This window comes from Seriola lalandi, unplaced genomic scaffold (genome assembly GCF_002814215.2).
Source record: "Seriola lalandi dorsalis isolate HSWRI2012SDOR001 ecotype SW California unplaced genomic scaffold, Sedor1 jcf7180002054188, whole genome shotgun sequence".
Taxonomy (NCBI): Eukaryota; Metazoa; Chordata; class Actinopteri; order Carangiformes; family Carangidae; genus Seriola; species Seriola lalandi.
In genome coordinates this window covers 524,209-546,457 of record NW_019524741.1, presented here as the reverse complement: position 1 = coordinate 546,457, position 22,249 = coordinate 524,209, and the positions used below count along the sequence as shown (strand labels likewise).

The following is a 22,249-nucleotide window of genomic DNA, read 5'->3' as shown; positions in this document are numbered from 1 at the left end:
CGAATTGCCCCGCGTTATCGGACAAAAATAGGGCATTTACATGCCTAGCCCCGTCCACGCGAGCACTGCCTTCCAATAAAACATGCACTCCTTATTGAATCTCGCTTCCTATTGGTCATAATCCGTGCCCACTGCTGTCTGTTGGCGCGGTTGTTGAATAGCCGGGAGGTGAAAATCATAATAAGACGAAGTCAAAATTCATTTTTTGGGGATATCTGCGGGTAAGTATATGGCAACGATCTCTGTTAAGATTATTAACAACAATGGATAAAAGACTTAAACCAAGGCGAATTGGTTTGATTGGTTAAATTAGCTGGTTAGCTAGTAATTCGAGATCGTTTATGGCGTAAACGTTTTCGTTTCAAGACAGCCTCACAGCCTTTAAGATTAAATGTTAGCTGCTTGACATAACTTGTAGACAAACTGGAAAGCTCCACGGTCATATGGAAGTTTATTTCGATGCGGTAAATGGAGTTATTATTGTAAAATGAGGCAAACTGAATCAGAAATCCTGTAGACATAACATCACTATCAGGAGCTAACGCTTGCCAGTCTAAACACACTGTGGAGCTCTCTTGGATGAGTTGTCGTGATGACCATATCTGAACTGAAATGTTTGATCTGACCTTTGTGTCATCTTTCAGGAGGTTCACAAAAAATGGAGAATGGCAGGGCCCAATTTCCATTTCCCTACCAGCCTTATAACATCCAGGAGCAGTTCATGCATGCATTGTACAAAGTACTTGATCAGGGCAAAGTTGGCATCTTTGAAAGTCCAACTGGAACGGTGTGTATGTGTCCATTCATATGTATGACATCAGCGCATAAGTTGTTAGATTTCATAAATTACTTTATTTTTGTGTGTCCATGCACGTCGTCACCCCCAGGGCAAGTCTTTGAGTCTGATATGTGGAGCTCTGAGCTGGCTCACAGACTATGAGGACAGGAAGAAGCAGGAGGCAGCTGCTCTGCTTCAGGAAGGAGAAGCATCTCTTTCCACATCTACTGCTCAATCCTCTGTTACCAGCTCCTCAGCAGAGCCTGACTGGATCACTGATTTTGTTCAGAAAAAGGCTGAGCGTGATTTGGTGACAAAGTTGAAGGTAATAATGTCTTTGTACTTCAGATGTGACTTTGGCAGAGATTTCGGGTAATTTTGGCTTTTTATCTGCGTAGCTTTGAATATTATTGGATGTTTTTGTGTGTCAGGAGGACGAATTGAAAAGAAAGAAGAGGGAAGAACGGTTAGAAATGATCAGAAACAACGTTCAGCTAAAGTATGCAATGAAAAGAAAGGTAAGTGATCTTGCACAGTGGCATTTTAAAGAGCCCAGGCATCAGAAATTTAGCCCAAAATCACAATTACTGTAAGTCAAATCTCTACCACTAAGTATATGAATTTCTGTGTCTGTGTCTTACTTTGTAGAGCGATGAGGATGATGAAGCATTCAAGTTGCTCAAGCTCAGTAAAGAAGAACAAACAGAGACACAAGGAGATCAAGAGGATGAGGAGCTTATCATTGCAGAATACGAGAGTGATGATGAGTCAAAGAGCAAAAGCAGGTAAAGACGGCCATTAATCAGTACCAACCGTGTCAAATGTTACAGCACAATGAAAAATTGAATTGAACAGACAACGACAACCGGGTGTGTTTGCTCACATGCTCAGATTCTGTGGGCCTGAAGATGACGAAGATGATGAGCTAATCGAAGAACATGTGACTAAGGTGTGTGTGTGTGTGTGTGTGTGTGACAGAGAAATTTTACGTTGTAGCTATAAGAAAGTATGTCCTTGTGATATAAAACATAATATCAATAGTTATCTAATTTTACTTTGAAGTGAAACAGGATAATTTCGCATGTTCACAGATTTACTACTGCAGTCGCACTCACTCCCAGCTCGCTCAATTTGTCCATGAGGTTCAAAAGAGCCCCTTTAGCAAGGACATCAGTCTGGTCACACTGGGTTCACGGCAGGTATGTGTACACACACACATACACACACACACACACACACATGAACACTACCAGTTAAATTGTGAACACAAGTAGGCTGTTACTTAAGTCATTTATATCTTTCCTTACTTGTATTTTCTTATTTAGGAATCATTACATGAATGTGATTACATGGCTATTACATCTACATTTCTGTCCATCACACACAAAGAGGCATACTTAGAACTGCAAAGGAAATGTTACTTGTATTCACTCAGTAAAACATGATTGTTCACGATGATATCTGACACTATTTGCCTAGTAAACATAAAACCGTGTACTTTCCAGAATCTGTGTATCAACGAGGAGGTGCGTCGCCTGGGCAGCATCCAGCGCATTAATGACCGCTGCATGGAGATGCAGAAAAACAAACATGGTGACTGAGAGCCCCTCACATACTAGCTCCATAACTACTGATATTATAGAGGAACATTTCCAGGCAACTTCAAGTTATTTTAAAAGAGATTTACATGTATGTAATGCTGTACATCTCTACTTATTCTCTATTTTTCCAGAGAAGCAGCATCATGAAGAGGGTGTGAAACGTAAGCGAGGCCCGGCAAAGAGTGTGTGTCCCTACAATAAAGCTTCAGCACTGCAGCAGATGAGGGATGAAGTTGTGGGAACGGCCCATGACATAGAGCAGCTGCTGAAGCTTGGCAGGGAAATGCATGCATGTCCTTACTACGCCACACGCCTGGCTATTCCCCCTGCACAGGTAACCCACTGCTCTTTGTTCGTCCATCCATGCTCATTACTTTTGGTCTTCTGTGCTTGCACTGCGCTGCTAATAACTCTCTGCAGTTTTTCTAAATGAAGGGTATATAAAATAAATAAAAGGCTAAACTACAAAAAAGCCATTTGTTTACGTTTTGATTTGTCCATTTACATTTTTTTCAAGCAGATTACAGTACCAGTATGGTCTAATTTTTTTTTTTATCTCTGCATAGTTGGTGGTGTTGCCCTATCAGATGGTGCTTCATGAAGCTACAAGAAGATCAACAGGGATCCAGCTGAAGGGACAAGTAGGATTGGATGTTATTTTTTACAATTTCTGATTTTATAATAGAGACTATACCTGATAATTCTGCCATTCTTTCATCGGTTCCAACAATTTGAAGTGGTATTTGTTTGGCATATTACTGGCTGCAGAAATGTTTTTTGAGATATTTTTTGTTTTTACAGATCGTGATCATAGACGAAGCTCACAATCTTAGTGACACACTTTCCTGTATACACAGTGCAGAGTTGACTGGAGCACAGGTAAACAGATTCATACACACCATATACAGAGGTTAGATCAAAATTATACGCGTTATCTGTGGTATGCTAAAATCTGAACCTTCTGCAGCTTTGCCGTGCTCACTCCCAGCTCACCCAGTATGCTGACCGCTATAAGTGAGTGAACGCACACAGACTCACACAATGCACTAATTCACAAATGAACTATTATGTTGCCCTCCTGACACTTGATGTTAATGTGTCTCCGACATCAGGAGCAGGCTGAAAGCAAAGAACCTGATGTACATCAAACAGATCCTGTTTGTGGTCGAAGGGCTAGTCCGGGTGCTGGGAGGTGAGTGTGTTTGGGCTGCAATTAGTTTTTAATTATCTGCAACATAGGTGGGAGGGAATATTGCTGGAGAGTGAATTACATTTCTGATGATTGGTGTAAATGTTATTTCTGCAGGTAAGGTGGGGCAGAATCCACAGAGTCAGATTACACAAACAGGTCAGTGATTCATATGCAGACATGAACACACCTTAATGCACGTGAATTCATGAGTCATTCATTCGAGTTTTGTTTCTTTTTCTTACAGGAACAGAGATGCTGACGATTAACAACTTCCTCTTCAAGGCTCAGATCGACAATATCAACTTGTTTAAGGTAGTTGACAGAATTATAATGCTGTTAGAAAATCACAGTCATAAACACCATATTCAAACTACAAACTCTTTCAATATCACTGTCATTCTCACTTTAGTTACAGAAATACTTTGAGAAGAGCATGATCAGCAGAAAAGTAAGTGTTTAACGTGTCTGTATGTATTCATCTATTTACATCGTGTATAGATTCCGTGTAGTTCTGAGAGTGAGCTACTCTTAAAAACAAATGCGTCCTCTCTCTGCAGCTGGGTGGCTTTGTGGAGAAGTACGCAGGTTCAGGGGTGAGCGTGCACACTCAGAGCAGCTCCAACAAAGAGAACCGACGCACAGAGGGCTTAAACCGCTACCTTCAAACACTGCAGACCAACCAGAACACTGCACCGGGTGAGCGCTCATTTGTATTATCACCCGCATATTTTAAAAGCATATTTTGGACACAGACGTCTTCATTGAAGAGATGTGCCATCATAGTAGCAACATGAAATTATTTGTTGAAAGAAATAAGATCATATTGAGTAAAAGCAAAAGCTCAAGATGCGTAATTTCAGGAGCAGAGTAAAACATATTTGTCACAAAACTGCATTGTAAGATGTGCTGAAACTTACTTATTTTAGCTGCAATGACTGTTCACATGAGTTGCTTGTGCAGAGATTATTCTGTGTTTCTTCTTCTCACATCCAGCCATGTCTGACACTGGCAAATAGCAAAATTGACAGTGAACAATCTGGCAATACTCTGGTCGTGGTGATTTTTCTTTTAATGTTCATTACACTGTATCTGTTTCTTCTGCTCCCCTGTGTGCAGTTTCTTCACCAGACCAGCAGGGGTCTGCAGAGGCAGACAAAGTGCTGTCTGCATCTCCCATGATGCAGGTGGAGGGTTTCTTTATGGCTCTCACCAACAGCAACACTGATGGCAGAGTGGTGGTTCACAGACAAGGTACTTTTTATTTTTTTTTATTTTTTTTAAACACACAAAACAAGTAAAGGATATTAAGAAAATGAAACACCTTGAGTCTAATTTCTTAATTTTTATGTCCAGGTACTTTGTCAGAAGGCAGTGTCAAGTTCCTGTTGTTGAATCCAGCAGTCCACTTTGCCCAGGTGCTGAAGGAGTGCAGAGCAGTCATCATCGCAGGGGGAACTATGCAGCCTGTGAGTTACTTTAAATTCACTAAAAATAAACCAAGCCTGCACTGTGCATGTTTTATAATTCTAAAAGATGTTATATGTAGGTTTCAGACTTCAAACAAGAACTACTGTTTTCTGCCGGAGTGGGAGAGGAGCGCATCACTGAGTTTTCCTGTGGTGAGTGGCCCATTTTATAACACCGCAGAGTTTCTCTTTTCATTCCTTTCATAATGCACTCTTTCGTAGTGATGTGTTTATCAGTATTTCTGTTTGTGGGAAGGTTTGATAAATGATGGCACTCTTTACAAAAACTCCAATAATAACCAGTTTTTAGCATGAATACTTTCAGATAAGAATATCTTGGGTCAGATGCATACATTTTGTTTAGCAATTTTTTAATGTTTTATGTGTTTATGTTTTAGTATGTGCTGACAGAACGGTATTGTCTATGGAATAGTGTTTAGGCTGAATGTTTTTATTTGATCATACAAAATTACAGTATTTATGTTTGTTATTTAAATGTTTGTTATATTTAAGATAACACTTTATTGTCCATTTACACAGAAATATTTCTTGCATTCACATGCTCCCAACAAGAAAACGAGTATCTAAGTATAAAAGAACATCTACAACATTTCGCATTAAAAGAGCATACGTAACATAAGAGGTCCTCTGCAGGCAGTGAGAGGCATTTGGGTGGTTACATAGTCAATAAATTGACTTAACTGTCCTTTTTTGGTCATCAGGTCATGTAATTCCTCCCGAGAACATTCTCCCCCTTGTCTTGTGCAGCGGGCCGTCTGGCCAGGAGCTGGATTTTACTTTCCAAAACAGAGACTCTCCACGCATGGTGACAGTAGCACACGTACACATGCTTCCTTACTAACTCCGTGCTCTAATGTCCTTGACTGCATTGTTACAAATTTGTGCCGGCTTCTTGACAGATGGACGAGACAGGGCGCATCCTCTCCAACATTTGTAACGTGGTGCCAGGAGGCGTCGTGTGTTTCTTCCCCTCTTATGAGTACTCGAGGCGGATCATTTCTCACTGGGAGGCCAGTGGTGCTCTGACTCGTCTCGCCAACAAAAAGAAGGTTATTGAGCTACATGATTTCTTTATCAAAAAAATCAAAAACCACCAGTATGGTCCTTGTCACCTATTTACCCAGAAAAGCCTTTGTTTGATCATGTCTTAGGATAGTGTTAAGGAAACAACCCGTTAGAGTGAAAAGAGAACTTTATCATCAGTCTAAAAGCTCTCACAAACACTTTCTCAGATCTTCCAGGAGCCAAAGAAGGCCAACCAGGTAGAGCAGGTGCTGAACGACTTCACCCGTTGTATCCAGGTAAAACTGTCACGGCTGAAACATCAGGCCTCATAGCTTCACACTGATAAAGTGGTCACTGGGAGTGATTGCGTTTACCACTGACAGACATTATTCATCTCTTCTCATTTTGTCAGAGGTGCGCGCTGGACAGCGGTGGACTCACAGGGGCGTTACTGTTCTCTGTGGTTGGAGGGAAGATGAGCGAGGGCATCAATTTCTCTGATGATCTGGGCAGGTGCGGATAATTCGTCAGCCCATGGACAAGCAGCAGATGTATACTGTAGAAAGTATATTTAATGTGTATTTGTGCATGTCATAACAGGTGTGTGGTGATGGTGGGAATGCCGTATCCCAACATCAAATCCCCAGAGCTGCAGGAAAAGATGTCCTATCTGGACAAACACCTGGTGAGACTCTTTACTATCAGTCCTCTCAGTCTTCACTGTATCCACAAATCTGGCAAAACAAGAACAAGGTCCCAGGAGGACTGGGATGAAGTTCATCGTCAGTGTCATCACAGTTTTTTGTTGTTTTTTTTTTTCTTTTCAGCCTCACAGTGGAGGGAGAAGCCCTGGCCAAGCACTGATAGAAAATCTCTGCATGAAGGCCGTCAATCAGTCCATAGGTAAGGTTGCAATTGTCATGACGATAGGTATGATGGAAATTTATAAAAAAAATAAAATCTTGTTTAGTCCTTACTTACTAAGACTGTTATTCATGAGGATATGACTTCTTCTGCCCAAAGGAAGAGCTATCCGTCACCGTGGTGACTATTCCTCCATTGTGCTGTGTGACAAACGTTACTCCAGACCCGCCACGCTCTCTAAACTCCCCACATGGATCAAAAGTCGCACCAGCACATGCACAACCTTTGGGCCTGCTTTTGCTGCGATGCGGAAGGTAAGGATCAAATTCAAACCATTGTGTCAACATATCATGACTATAACTTTTGACTTATCCATACCCTGTCCATATGTTCTTACATACAGTATATGTTTTAGTTCTTCCAGGAAAAAAAGCAGAAGCAGGTGTAGTTTTGCTCCTAAAGGGCTCAACTGACATCTCCACATTTTATCAACTGTACAACTTAAAGACTGGATCTGGAAGAGCTGGGTGAAGAGGAACTTCAGGGAAATCCAATGCAACAGCAGTCACACTGTGATTTTAGCAATTCAAGAGATTGAAAGTAGTCTTAAATGAAAAAGATTATTACATGGCCTCTGTAATAAGTCCCAAATCACAAGATTGCTGCAGCTATTTTAATGTTTTCATTGTTGAACATTTTACACCCATAAGACCTATGAGTGCCACCGGCTGAAGTTCAGTAGTCAACAAGAGAGGCAGTTTTTCTTTTTGCAGTACTTCATACTTGCTTAATATTACATTTGACCTTTTAGCTATTGTCTGCATCTTGTTCTGTTTTGTACTGGTAACATACATACGAAATGGAGAATAATGAATCCAAGTATTTGAATGCACAATGCAGACCATGGCTAAAGTGACATTATCAGTTTATCAGGTTGATCAGTCTGGAGCATGTTGCAGAAGAGAAAGCCTCCTCAACAATTCTTCAATTCACTATGTTGAAATTAATTACTGAAGCAGCTGCTACTAAGATAAGCCACAGAACTTGTGTATGCATCCATATGACTGATTTAGCCTTGAAGAGGTTTTAAATATTTAAAGCAGCGAATGTTGAGTGTTATGTAATGCAAAAATGCCTTTTATTTAATGGAAATATGTTAGTGAAATGCTTCTGTAATCTCTGTGAATGTTCAGATCATATCTGCTTGTTTAACTTCATGAAAATATGTTTTACAATGAATATGACATTAATAAACTTATCATTTGAGCTTCAGTAAGCTTTTGTTCAATTACTTAGACAAATCATTGCACTTATTATCACTGGGGTTATTAGGAAAATTACTGCCCATTTTACATCAGTGCTTTGAGTGTCCATTGTGCATTGTGTTATGCTTCCCAGTCGTCATCATCTGTTGTCGATTGTGGGGCAGGAAGTGGTGGGATGACATCCGACATCCTGGCAAATGCGCCTCCGGTACCAGCGGGAATGTCATTTGTCTCCCCACCTGCTGGACCCTTACCAGAAATGCCTACAGAGAGCACAGGACACATTATTTACTGTATACAAAGCAGTCACTAGAATTATTATTCTTAATCTGACTTAACATAAGAGGGATCCTCACCTTTCCTCCGCATGGCAAGTTTATTGAAGAGATCAGACATAAAGTCTCCACCACTAGATGCCGCTCCCACTGCTGTGAGAAAAATACAGGCAGTTAACTAAATAATCATGCAATCCATCTTTTTTTAAATTAGTACTTGGAGCAGTAAAACAGTTTCACTTATTCCCCAGTGCTGTTCTACAAAGTGGAGCACATAATTGTAACTGGGCTTTTTTTTTTTTTTTTTTTTTTTTTTTTTTTTATCTAGTTAGTCAATATAAGCAGCTCTCTTCAAAGAGGATATGTTAGGTCATGACCTGGGTAGCCAACCAGAAATGAAGGCAAAGCTATGCTGCCTAACATTAAGTCAAACAATTTAAAATACGACTGTAACCAAGTAAGCCTTTTAATGAGGCTGGCGTTCATATAATGAAGGTCATAAAGCTGTGGACTGTGATGATAACCATATGAGATGGGTACACAAATGCTCACATCCTGACTTGCAGTGTTACATACTATAAACTCAAGGGGGAATGCTAACTAGGGAATGGTCACGCTCTGCTTTGATTGCATGACTTTTTCATCATTGTTAAGGCTGCGTCGTGTAGCAGTTAATAAAACATGAGCAGGCCCACTTCCACACTCAGACAATCTGACACCTTGCTCTTGCTCCTTCTGTTTCTTCTTCTCCATCTTGCGCTCTTTGACGTTGCGTAACTTGGCTTTGCCGATGCCTCCGGCGTTGCGGATAGACTCCAGCAGACTGGCACGGCTGTCTGACGGCTGGACCACCTCGCTGGGAGCACCAGACACAGGACCTGCAGTCAAGAGGAGACGGACAGGGAGGCAGTGTAATTTGGGTTTACGCCCAGTAATGTCAATTAGGTCAATCTAATTTAAGAGAGTGAATAGGGTACAAGATTTCTGAATTGGGTGCATGTGACAAACCTGAACTTTGGGCTCGAGAGACTTCTGTGGGGATGTCAGCGGGAGGAGGGGGTGGAGGAGGTGGAGGAGGGGGAGCTCCTGCAGGAGCAGCAGAAGCAAGTGCAGGCTCAGGAGGAGGAGGAGGGGGTGGGGGAGGTGGTGGAGGAGGTGCAGCATTAGGCTGGAGTTGCGATCCTGAGACAAAGATGACAAGTCTATATTAGCTTACAATCGATTGTCAACCATAAATACAATAGCATAGAGAAAACAGCATGTGTAAAGTTAAGTTTATTTATATAACACCTTTTTAAATCAGATGTCACAAAGTGCTTCACAATCAAAGACAAAGGCGAGGCATAAAATAAAGACAAAGTATAAAAGTGATACATAATAGGAGATAAGGTAAAGATAAAAATAAACAAAACTAAAGGCTTGAGCTGCCTTTTGAAGGCGTGTATGTGTACCTGGTGCATTGCTCTCTTCAGAGAAGGAAGGCAGCTCAGGGATGTTGTGTGTGGGTCCTGATGGGGCAAAGCCAGGCCCAAGGTCTGCACTATAGGACAGGTCGTCTGCTATGCCTGGAAGGTCAGGCAAGTAGGACGGCACATCTATCTCGGGCACCTCGCCCAGGTCTGGCACATAGAAATAACTCTCTGCTGTCTGACAGAAAAGAGCATTAATGATAAAAAGATTAATCATATATATATATATATTGGAAAGTTCTGTTGGAGGTACCTGTCGCTCTAGTTGTTCTCTCTTAGTGATGGACAATGGAGCATCAAATGGTTTCTCTTCTTTTTCTGTCTCTAGTGTTGTGTGTGTTTTAGTCACTGCTCCCGCCAGAGGATCAAGGAACACATACTTTTTGTATCTTTAAAAAACACACAAATCCAAAGATATGAAGAAAAGATTTAAACATAATCACGTCAGTGTTAGTATTTGTTGTTGTGGACTCACAGATTCTCGGTGGTATTAAAGAGCAGCAGGGAGCTGACGGATGAGATGTTGCGTGGCAGACTTCCCAGCCCCTCCTCTGTCTCATCCTCAGACTTCTTCTTATTGCCAACGCACACTGGGAAATACATTAACTTCTCCTGAAAGGAAAGCAGAGAGACACAGAGTGACAGGGAAATATGTAAAATGTCAGCTAAATCTTGAATAACGCAAATCACAAATGCCACCGACACATGCACGTGTGCACAAACTTATTTGGTCAGGGACATTGCTTCTGGGCAATGTTGAATAATGCATTTCTTAACCACAGAAAATTGCCAGCATTGTTTTTATTTCAATCTCCCTTTCTGAGAAATACACACACACACACACACACACACACACACACACACACACAGACAACACACTTGCAAGACCAAGCACACGCAGCAGAAAACATGCTGGATTTTGTAAAGTTTCCTAAGATGGTGAAGGAAAAACTGTGGTGTTCACTATAAATAATTCAGGAGCTTGTTCTGAATGGAGCATGTACACACACACACACACACACACACACACACTTTGGTAAAAAACACTATCACACATTTACAGTTTATTTTCACTGTCAAGTGACATACACACAGACATGCACACAGAACATCTGTCATCCTTTATACTGCATGTACAGTATGTGACTAATTCATCTGATGTGTAGCCAATCCTGCATCTCAAGGCCTGACTGTGAAGGGAAAGGACATGTCTTTTCTGGGTTTCAATGCAGGTTTCAAAAAACACTGCACTTTTCTACATGTCTATGTTGTTTTCGCTTCTTTTTTACCTTCTGATCGAGCATCAAATTTGGAGCAAAAACTGACATGCAAATACAAAACTGAGCTGACGTGCTCTGCTTTGCAATGTCTTTGAAACCTGTAGAACACCCTGCTGTGCCCTGATGAATGTAAAAAAAATTTTAATAAACAAAAGCAAGAAAATTTCAATGCAAATTCCCTGGTGTAATGTAACATTTGATTAGGTGGATGCCAGTTATTATTCAGGGGTGTGAATAATCAAGACTGACATGGATGAAAGCTTATCAGAGCTGGTTGAGTGATAAATGGTCTATAAACATGCGTGCTGCTAATCATGAGGAAACAGCTGCTCACCTAACAGAATTAAAAAATAATAACAAAAAATATACACAGCACAGTGCAGATAGCAATACAAATATGTGAACCATACTTGTATCCAGACAAGGTCAAATAATTAATTACTTTCTAAAAGTTTTAGCTTTTTAGTTTTTGGAGAGACTTTACGTGTTCTATTTTGAGGTAGGCAGGTTTTTATTCACATTCACACAGCAATGTTTTTTAATATTGAAGTTATCAGATCAGAAGAGGCTGGCATGATGCTAGTTATCATGCATGTGACATAAATCCATCCACCTGGCTCTTGAAGCAGGGCAAAATGAGCACTGCAAACAAGAAAAAAAGCATCCTCACACACTGTTTGACCGTAGTCTCAATGCACATCAATTAATTCTGTGCTGCCTAAAAGTTAAATTTGGTAGAAAAAGATTAAAAAGAAAGAGCATTCCATGTGTTTTCCACCACTCATCCAGGTCTGGGCCATGTTAGGCTAAGTAATGTAGCACAGATGTCCTTCCCTGCCTCATCATCCACTTTTCCTGAAGCCTCCTGAGGTGATTCCAGGTCAGATGGGATATGTAATACACCCACAGTGAAGCATCCTGGAAACCTCAGATGCTCCCATCCCCTCACCTGGCTCCCTCCCTCCTTCATCCTGCCCCTAAGGGCGAGCCCAGGCATCCTGGCAGGAGGTAATTTCATTCTTTCGGTCACAACTCAGAGATCAGGATCATAGGTTAGGGTTTGGACACAAGACTGAATGCTTTGTCTTCAGGCTGAGCTAATGATGTACGACGCCAACGTCACTGCGGATGTCACAGTGAAAATGGAAGTCAGGGACTGTGCCTATAGAGTTGCAGATGGGGGTTGAGGTTTCCAGCTTTAAAAAAAGAACTGGAAAGTATATTCCAATTACCAAGTTATCACACTGCTCAGCCTCTCAAGGGAATCATACGCCAGGGTACTGGAAAGAAGACCCTGAATTCTGGAGAAGCAAGGCGGACAGTGAAGCAGCACTTCACTCCTGCATTAATACAGGGGGGGTCATGGGAGTTTGATTCAGCAGTCTACATGAATATGAGGAGTTGGAACTTTAGCTCTAAGCCCTACTGTCCTCATCCGACCACAGAGAGAGCTATGTTTGAGTTCTCAGCCTTAAGATAAAAGCAATTTAAATGGAAATTAATCATGCTTCTATTTATCCCTGTTTTGTACCCACAGTTTTAGCAGTGTCAACTGTATAAAGAGGCCTGAATGCCAACAGGCTAGCATACACTTTTACATGAGTTATAGCACTATGGTTTGTGGGCTTCAAGATATTAGAACATTTTTTGAAACTGTGCTTCCTTCAGATGCATCATTGGAAGCATTGCAAATCCAAACCCATGCATAATCAGCATTTTAATGTATTTATCTCACCTGCAAGGCCTTCTCATCAAATGGTCGAAGTTTGTTCTGTATCCGGTGTCGGGGGCGGGTTTGTGAGGAGGGGTCTGTGGCACCAGTAAAAATTGACGAGTAGTCCTGAAGTCGATCTGGTGCTGGGTACTTGGCACTGGAGAAAACCTGTACACACAGACAAAGGCTGACATAACTGACAAATACAGCTCTATTTTTTTTAAACAATCTTGTTGCTGTACTTTGTCTATATTGTGTATCAAAGATAAAACATTCAACGCTGCGTTACAAAGTGAAGGTGCCATGTTACCTTGGTGGCCTTCTTACTGCCTTTGATCTTGTCGACACGGGCCTGAGCTAGTCTGATCCGGTCAGTGACGCTCTGCAGCTGGTGGCGGTTCTTCTCTACACTCTCAGACACCCTGGAAGCAGCACACACAAACACACCACAATATGGACATACACACATCCACACACAGAGGAAAATATGTCTCAGACCTTATTGCACAATCCAATATAGAGGAGTGTGTGACTTGAGACACCCCATTCCACTTTTACATCTTTATATACACTCTGCGGGGTGCTTAATCCAAAGAATGAACTAATAAAGTAATAGCACTAATACTTCTTCCATTTAATAAAGACGATTTACAAATACTCCACAGCTGTGTTAGTGGCACAATCAATCATCTAATTACTAACACAACCTGTTTCAAAAAGGTTATTTTGGATAATCAATTCTGATCATGAATGTCACTGTTTCCAGGAGACACAGACAAGACTGTGTGTCCTACAACAGCTGTTATGGCATAAAGTTTGGCTGAGAATATGGACTCCACATGCAGGCCATTAAACGTAACAAAGATTTTTTTCTGTCCAGAACAAATGCTGTAATATAAGATACCAGTACATTTATGGATGGGCAATTTGTAGATCATTAAAACCCTTTTGATTGCTGTTTTATGGTTCTAACCATCAGCTCTGTTAATTGCTAATAATTTTGCATTTCTGATATGTAATAAACTTAAAACAAACTGACTATTTGGTATAAAAAGATAATTCACAAATGAACTGGTAATGCAACCTTGGAAATTGTCCGACCCCCTGAGACCATGAACTGGATAAGTATTATAGAAAATGGATGGATGGAAAACAATTGTTACAGTAGTTGTATCTTTATTATTAAGTTTTTATTCTTTTTGACGAATTATTTATTCAGTGAAACAGTCATACTGTATATTGCAACAACTAGAAATTCCCAGAGCCTAAAATGATTCAATTTACAATCTAAACTGGCAAGAAATGCAAGCTCATCTTCTAAACTGTGATATGTAACCAGTAAATAGATATTTCTAAAATATCACAATATCACAATTTGTGTTTTTCTTTTGTGCAAACAATGAATTATTCTGCTCATAATTTTAGCATTAGTTATGCATCATACATACATAAAACATGATATCATACATATCAAATATGAAAAAGAGTAGTTATAGTAGTACAGGAGTAGCAAAATCTGCGTGTGCCTTTGTGTTTGTGATTCTGGGTTTACCGTCTGAAAATATCATTAGAGATGTTCTCCAAGTAGAGTAATGCATCTGCTATCTGATGGACAGCCTCCTCTCTCCTAAGGTCTGGTTGGATGAGAGGCACTGAGTACACCTGGCCCTCCAGGATGTGCTTCTGGGTCATCCTGCCAAACATCAACACAGAGAAAAACATCACCATCATGCACCAGACGGTGTGTTACATAGTCAAAGCTTGTTTCTGAGCATGGGAGTTTGATCTTGTTGCTAGGGGTAAGTATGTATGTCAATTCTAATTTAATTAATAAAGCAAACTCTGACTGGTCTGTAATGACAGAAACCTGACAGACTGTGGCAATTTACAAATTTCAGTCAACACTGTAATGCTTGTTGTTTGATTCAACACTGTTGTTAGGGATATGTATAGATTAAGGCACAACAGGCTCCTGGGCAGTTATGTAAGACACGCTAATACATAGGAAGAAAGACCCTCTGACTGAAACAAAAGTCAGTTTGTGTCTCTTTGTGCTGGTGATATGTCTCTTTGTAGTCAATCTATGTTTCTTTGTAGATGTTTGTTGTCTCTTTGTGGTCACTTTACATCTCTCTGTGGTCGCTTTGCGTATCCTTGTATTTGTTTTCTTTCTGTTGTCGTTTGTTGTCTCTTTGAGGTTGGTTTGGAGGTAGGGCCCCCTGGGCCCCTGTCTATTAGGCCAACTTAGTAACTCACCCATGGCTAAAACCCTGCTGCGTTCACACACACTTCTCGACTTCATCTGACTCTCACATGACCACGCAGTCACAACTCTGTTGTTATGTGGATATTTATCCCTTTTCAATATGCATTTTGGCCCAAGTTCATCCCTATTGCTGTGTTTGCTGATATTAAAAGCTCACTGATAACAAACATGTACTCAAACTGTTTACTAGCAAATACTTTACAAAGTAATAATCTGTATAACGTTACTGTAATAAAACTAGCTCTAAAATGAAAGCCTGTTCACGCTGAAGTAAGAATCGCGTTAAACCGAAGCATACCCGCTCCATGACAGGTTATACCGAGACACCTGCTGGCTTTAAGATAACAGACTTACCTGACCATGAGTACTGTTTACTTGTTAACAGTTTCAAGAAAAATATAAGAAGAAACAAGCCGGGCTGTTGATGCTACAGATCCAGCTACTTGTTTAGCAAAACAACGGTTCCGACTTCCGCATCCACGTGACACGTGACTACGCCAGAATTGTGATGTTGCATTCATGTGACTTCGGAAATTTTTGCTTTCTGATTTGAACACACGTGAACGACGAATGATCAGAAGTAGGCTATTAGCCAACGTTAGAGGTATAACGATAACACCAAAACAATATGCCACAAGAATAATAATAATAAGTAAATAATAATATTAAAAAAAGAAAACAATTTTCTGATTTTCTAAAATCTATCTTCATTATTTATGTGCAGTAAACTAAGCACAGGAGAGTCTCGGATACTGAATCTCTTTCTACAGCCTATAGGGTGCGTGCTTACCCCGGAGTTCTCTTGTGCCTGTGCGTAATGACGCATCTGTCCTCCAGCTCCAATACCCCTCCTCCCTCCTGACACATCTGGATCTGGCTCCTCTCATCAGCACCACTCAACGCAGTGGGGGTGAGGGAGAGAGAGACAGAGAGACAGAGAGAGAGAGAGAGAGAGAGAGAGAGAGAGAGAGAGAGAGAGAGACGGAGAAGCCAAGGCTACCTCGGTCGGTGCAGCCTCATCCACAGCCAAGCAGAATCAAGAAGAGGAGAGCGGAAGGACACCTCACCTGCTCACAGACAAATTGCATCCCCTCTTTCCTCCATCCGTCACTCCAGCTTCTTTTTTTTCCTTCTCCTTCTCTTCCCTCCTCTTCATTCGGGTATGATGAGCTCCAGCCTGCTAGAAAACCCAGTGCAGGCGATTCTGTACCTGCGGGAGCTCACCACCATCGTGCAGAACCAGCAGAGTCTCATCCAGACCCAGCGCGCCCGGATAGAGGAGCTGGACCGGCGGGTGGACGAGCTCATCGGCGAAAACAGGCACTTGCGGGACGTCAGGGTACAACAGCAGAACCCTTACTATCACCACCATCATCACCATCATCACCCCGACCCCAGCTGTCTTCACCATCACCACCATCCTCAGGACCCTCAGCTCAAGACTGGTGCGGGGTCTCTGCCAGAACATGCGGTTGCACCAGCACAGGTCGAGGCGACTCCGGAGGTCCAACCATCGCCTCCCCAACCTATGGACCCGGGGGACATGCAGCTGGTCCCGGCTGATCCGTCCACGGTTTCACCGGTTGAAAGTGACCCGGAAAACGCTGGAAGTTGCCACAGCTGCCGCTCTTTGGTTCAGATGACCCCGACAACCCTTTGTCGATCCCTGGCCCTGGCTAGGAAATCCGAGTGAGTAGAGCTTTTATGGTTTTGTGTGTGTGTGTGTGTGTGTGTGTGTGTGTGTGTGTGTGTGTGTGTGTGTGTGTGTGTTCTAAATAGTCCAATACAATGTAGCCTATGGGACGCTACTGAGAAGGTTTCTATGGTTTTCATACATTCCTTAAACCTCCTATGGTTTGTTGAATTTTCTGTGTGGCATCCGTCTAAAACTGTAGCTATAATTAAGAGCGTGCGCGCGCGCGTGTCCTGCAGATAGAGAGGCGTTTAATTAATGAAGAAGGCGCCTGCAAATTTCCAATTTTCAGCTGTGTGTGTTGGCTAAGGACTGTGCCAGAAGAGGAAGAGGTGGATTATTTAAATGAGAAACTGAATCACGATCACTGGATCATTACATAACAAACAGCTGTAGGCCTATAATCGTGTGTGTGTGTGTGTGTGTGTGTGTGTGTGTGGTGTGTGTATGTGTGTGTGTGTGTGTATGTGTGTGTGTGTGTGTGTGTGTGTGTGTGTGTGTGTGTGTGTGTGTGTGTGTGTGTGCTGGAAATACACACAGCTAAGCGGTCAATGTCAGCTCGAGACAGGAGCAGCTTCACGTGCGATGATGAGACACCGCGAGTCGCTGTCCGCGGTGCTGCTGGTTTCTCTATTATTTAGCCTATTGCACGGGATCTGGGAACTCTCACGGGACCTCTGGGCCTCTGATGTTGCTGTGGTAGATGAGACACACACGTGCACACACACACACACACACAAACCACCCCCTGCTTGGCACCAGAGCCTCTTACTACATCATCACATCACATAATGAGAGAAAACCATATTTCTCTCTTTTTCTTTTTCTCTCTCTCTTTCTGTGTGTGTGTGTGTGTGTGTGTGTGTGTGTTCTGTTCATAAGTTGTATCCCAGTAGGAGTCCTGATTGGTCTCTCTGGGAATCCACCCCCAGTGAGGGGAGCAACACAGAACAGAGGAGTTGAGAGGAGCAGAGTGCAGAAGGGGAAACATGTATATTAAAAAAAAGAAGCAGTTGTTGATATTAAATCCGACAGTGTGTGATTCACCTGCCACACCTTGCACTTCCTCTTCTGGAGTTGTGTGTGCTTTCATATGTGTGTGTGTGTGCGCGTGAGTGTTTGTGCACGCAATGCCTGTTGCTCTCCTTGGTAGTTTTGCCTGGAACCTGAGTTGTGGTTGTGTCCTCTCAAGAACCTACCCTGCGGCAACTATTTGTTATTCTTTGACGGGAATCACTGTAACACCAGTGGTTCTTAATTTTAATTAGTTTTATTGGTGAGGAAGAAATTACAATAAATGAATTGCTGTGAAAAAGCTGGGGGCAGAAAACAGCAGAGGCATCCACCAGTTGATCAGACAGCAGAGTAGGGCTGCATGGTTTATTAAATGGCCTTTCTGCCCCTGTGGTTGCTACTGTGTGTCCTTGAATGAAACCTTACATCCCTACCTCCTCATTGATTTTAAGTCCATCTGGATAAAACCCGTAGCTTAACACCTAATTTCTAGTTTCGCTTCTGGCAGGCCATACAGTTGAAGGGGAAGTGAGGCTTTCACTTGCATTTTTAGAGGATTCATCTTCCTGTCATTGCCCGCTGCATCCTGTCTGCAGCCGATCTGCCCTCTGCTATTCCTGTTGTCAGTGACTTGTGTGTGTCAGCGTGTTTCTCAGTGTTACAAACTGTATATGTTCGTGTTTGTTTGTGCATATACATATGAATGTGTTCGCATACATTCCTTCTTTCACACATCTTACACCTTACAGTATGCATTTATCTAAGTGTTTATCATACTCAATCGTATATAGAGCCTAGTTTTCTGTTCCCAATAAAAAAATGACGTGGGCTTGTGTTCTGCTTAGAGTTGGCTGTGAGTGTGTTTGTGTGCCTTCCGTTGTCGTTAGCATTGCCAATGCACGTGGATGTGCCTAATGGGGGGGGGGGGGGGGGGGGGGCTCATTCTCATTCTCTGTCTCTCTCTTCCAGCTGAGGCTCCTATCTGCCCCACTTAGCCCATGGAGCGAACAGTAATCAGCCATTCTCAGGAGAGAGAAAAAGGCAGAGAGATAGAAAAAGAGAGAGATGCAAGCTCAGTTGTTGTCTTTGATGGATCCCTTGGAGGTGTCTAGAGGAAGGAGCTGGAGGCTGACATTGGAGTGGACCAGTGAAAGGGAAGGAGCCAGAGTGAGAGAGTTGGGAATAAAAACAGAGAGAGTGGTCAGGAGAGAATAGGAGGGGGATGGGGGGTGATGTCAATACACAGAGAAAGACAGGTAGAGTGAGAGAGCAAAACAGAGAGGAGAGAGAGATGGAAAAAAAGCAGAGGGACAGGCTGTGGTGTCCTGTGGCGCAGTGGGAGGTGAACACAATGCACTGGCAACATTTTTGAGTCCAAACGGAGTTGATCTTGTCACATGTCAACCCTCCTCCTTCTCCCTGCTTTCCTTACACTCTCTACTGGATGCTGGATGCTGAAAAGCATTGCGTTTAAAGTACACTTACAAAACAAGAAAGAGGAGAGGGGTGGGGTGAGGGAGACGGGGGCACACAGAGAGTGAGAGAGAGTGAGAGAGACAGAGAAAGAGAGAGAGGGAGAGAGAACATGGGCCTACAGCAGGAGGCATGTACTGTTAAAATATTCACCTGTTCTCTTTGTTAGCGTTGTTGGAGGCGGATGGCCGTTATGTGTGTGTCTTGTACAGACAGATGGATGGACCGGCTGACTCTGTGTGTGTGTGTGTGTGTGTGTGTGTGTGTGTGTGTGTGTGTGTGTGTCTGTGTGTGTGTGTGTGTGTGTGTGTGCTCAGGGACCCAAGCAGCCTGGCACCTTCCTCACTGCATGACCAAAACAAACTGAGCAGGGCTGTAATTACCCTTCTCTTATTAAAAAAATCAATTATTTCACATTTCAAAGTTCAAAGCTTTAGATTTTTTATCTATTTTCATAGTGTTGTGCCTTATTGTAAAGCAATAGTCATATATTTTGAGAAATACGCTTATTCAATTTAGTTAATTATTGATATGGTTACTCTTTCACAGATTTGGTTCCCTGTTTGATTGGTTGTTACAGCCTTTAATAAAAAGATATAGTTTTTCATTGTGGCTCTAACACCTGACAAAGGTCAACAGTGTTGTTTGTGCGTATGTTCAATCTTGATTTCATTTTCCTGTTTACCTGTGTTTACCAGGTGTGTATAAGGTAACACTTGGTTTGGCTTTGTGACCGCCGACACAACACACAGGCGGTGAACTACTGCACATTTGTACAGCACAGATTTATGGATCTTGAATATTAGTTTTCATGTGGTGAATTCCACCTTGACGGGGAGATGAGATTAAAGAGAAAGGCCTCAACTCTTAATTGGATTTCTAAATAATAAATGATTTTTTTTTTGAGATGGCAAATAGCTGAAATGAAGAAATAGAAAAAGAGTCATCTCATATGTGAGAGTTATTATGTGTATGATTTTATTAACCTGCAGTTTACCTGGAGGGGAAAACGCGTAACTCATTATTGTTTCATTATTTATTATACAGTCTATCTACGCAGTCTAAAAATGTAACATACATTGACAAGCACGTTTGATGAATGACAAGTTGTCCACTTAACTTTTTTTTTTTGTCTGGGTTTTCTGGTGTGTGCGATGCAGAGGGGAGAAAAATGCTAAATAAGGGATATTGAAATTAAATTTTTCTGAAGATTTTTGAATGAGTTGTTAACAGAAGGCAATTGATTGTCTACTGAGAGAATTACTGCGAAAAGATTCCAAATATATTGACAATTCAAGTCAATAGAGGCAGCAGGTGCTGTGCTTTGGTCCCCACCTGTAGTCTCAAAATTCCAACAATGAGCCTGTAAACCACAGCACAGGTGCTGCTAAACTGAGACCCAATTATTCATGTATGTGCAGTGTGTTTGTGTGTGTTCAGTCAGCAGTGGGGTAGGCGTTACAACAGATGGAACAGTATTGTTCATAGATAATGCGAAGAGTGTTGATTGGAGATATTTGAACAACAACAACAAAAAAATCTGTGTGCCTTTAAGTCTGCGAAAGTTGCTGTGAAAAGTTGCTTTTTATAACTCGGACTGTCACTCTGAGTCTTGCACTGACTCTGAATGCCTGTCACTGTGGGTCTGTGTCACGAGCAATATGCTGTTCCCAGGTCAGAAGACTTACTGTAGCGTAGCCAAGAAATTCACTGTCAACCGACTGCTTTCAGCTCATTGTGGACCCGATGTGACCGACGCTCACACCCATGCCTTCAATATATTTAGCTGTGAGACATTGACACTGAGGATCATGCTTAAAGTCTATGTCTCCAGTAGTGGAGAGTGTCCAGCATCCAGAAGGTCAACGCGTCATGTTATTTTTTCATTCTCTTCACTCTAGATCACTCCACATAAGAGCACCAGCAAAACGCCTAAAATATGAATGTAAATGTAAAATGTATGAGAGAGAAATGAAAGAGACGAACTTAAGAGGAGAAAGAGCAGTAAACAGAGATGGAGTAACCATCTGCCCAGATTGAGTTTGGGGAATTCTGCTAAATCACCACTGGTCTAATGAATTGAAGGAAGGCAGGCATAAACAAGCACATCCGGACACACAAACATGTAAATACCCGCACTCATTCTAAGCTTTCTCAGCTTTGAATTGACCTACATAGGGTATTTACGCCGGGATCAGTGCCAAATTGTAAAAAGAACTCATGGAAATAATCCAAAAGAGTCTGAGGAGAGCCTCTTCAGGATCTTTTGGGATGTTGGGCTAAGAATGAGCATAAGGAGGAATATGAAAACAAGGCAAACAACTAGCAACAGCCAACAATAACCGAATGACATGCTGTCCTTCCAATTCTGTCTGCCTCTCCTCCTTCCTCCCCCTTTTGCTTACCTCTCCTCCTCCCTTGTCTGTGCCCTTCTACAGGAGTGAGACTGTGCTGCATCAGTTTTGCTGCCCCGCCCCTGAACATCCAGAGGCTGACACCACTGGCTCCTCCGGGTAAGACAGAATCAACTACCAATCACAGCACCTTTATTTTTACATTTTTCTCTATAGGTTTTTTGCTCCTACTGCTCTAAGATTGTGCTCTTTCAGCCAATGAAAACTTTCTGCCTCTCTATATATACACAATCTTTGTACATGTGTGTCATCTAACTGAGTCATGTCCGCACCCAGGCTTTCAATCATGCTTGTTTGTGTATGCACACAACACTGTGAGTGTGAATTGGTGTATTTATGGACGTGTGGAGCCTGGAGTTAAAGTGAGAGTTAAATTCTCCGTTATAAAGCTATAACTCTGAAAGCCCCAAGGGTAACTCGCATATAGATAGACAGTGAGGGGGGGTGGTGGTGGTGGTG

General features: G+C 42.1%; 3 protein-coding genes across 5 annotated transcripts in view; 2 read left to right on the top strand and 1 right to left on the bottom strand.

The window, feature by feature from the left end:
- Positions 1-42: 42 nt before the first annotated feature.
- On the top strand, positions 43-8,199 carry ddx11 (DEAD/H (Asp-Glu-Ala-Asp/His) box helicase 11). The gene is made up of 28 exons (XM_023403931.2): positions 43-221; positions 645-787; positions 888-1,103; positions 1,210-1,296; positions 1,427-1,563; positions 1,670-1,727; positions 1,870-1,977; positions 2,284-2,371; positions 2,511-2,713; positions 2,946-3,020; positions 3,181-3,258; positions 3,347-3,393; positions 3,492-3,571; positions 3,686-3,727; positions 3,816-3,883; positions 3,981-4,019; positions 4,129-4,267; positions 4,688-4,822; positions 4,925-5,037; positions 5,118-5,190; positions 5,760-5,863; positions 5,958-6,107; positions 6,291-6,359; positions 6,476-6,576; positions 6,664-6,748; positions 6,891-6,966; positions 7,087-7,241; positions 7,343-8,199. Exons 2-28 carry the CDS (start codon positions 659-661, stop codon positions 7,373-7,375), a joined length of 2,688 nt encoding a protein of 895 aa, XP_023259699.1. The 5' UTR covers positions 43-221; positions 645-658; the 3' UTR covers positions 7,376-8,199.
- washc1 (WASH complex subunit 1) lies at positions 8,037-15,695 on the bottom strand. The gene is made up of 11 exons (XM_023403936.2): positions 15,551-15,695; positions 14,483-14,623; positions 13,241-13,352; positions 12,952-13,098; positions 10,412-10,548; positions 10,190-10,325; positions 9,919-10,114; positions 9,476-9,649; positions 9,187-9,345; positions 8,549-8,620; positions 8,037-8,455 (listed from the first exon to the last, which is right to left on the bottom strand). The coding sequence occupies exons 1-11, from the start codon at positions 15,556-15,558 to the stop codon at positions 8,313-8,315; spliced, it is 1,425 nt and encodes a 474-aa protein (XP_023259704.1). The 5' UTR covers positions 15,559-15,695; the 3' UTR covers positions 8,037-8,312.
- Positions 15,696-16,124: 429 nt separating this feature from the next.
- The window catches only part of iqsec3b (IQ motif and Sec7 domain ArfGEF 3b), a 29,046-nt gene continuing 22,921 nt past the window's right edge, over positions 16,125-22,249 (top strand). For all 3 annotated transcript variants that reach the window (XR_002760669.2, XM_023403927.2, XM_023403928.2), the window contains exons 1-2: positions 16,125-16,885; positions 21,815-21,889. Coding sequence is in view for 2 of the 3 variants with exons in the window: in XM_023403927.2 (XP_023259695.1) it covers positions 16,359-16,885; positions 21,815-21,889 (602 nt within the window). In the remaining variant the exon portion in view is untranslated. The remainder of the gene's footprint in view (positions 16,886-21,814; positions 21,890-22,249) is intronic.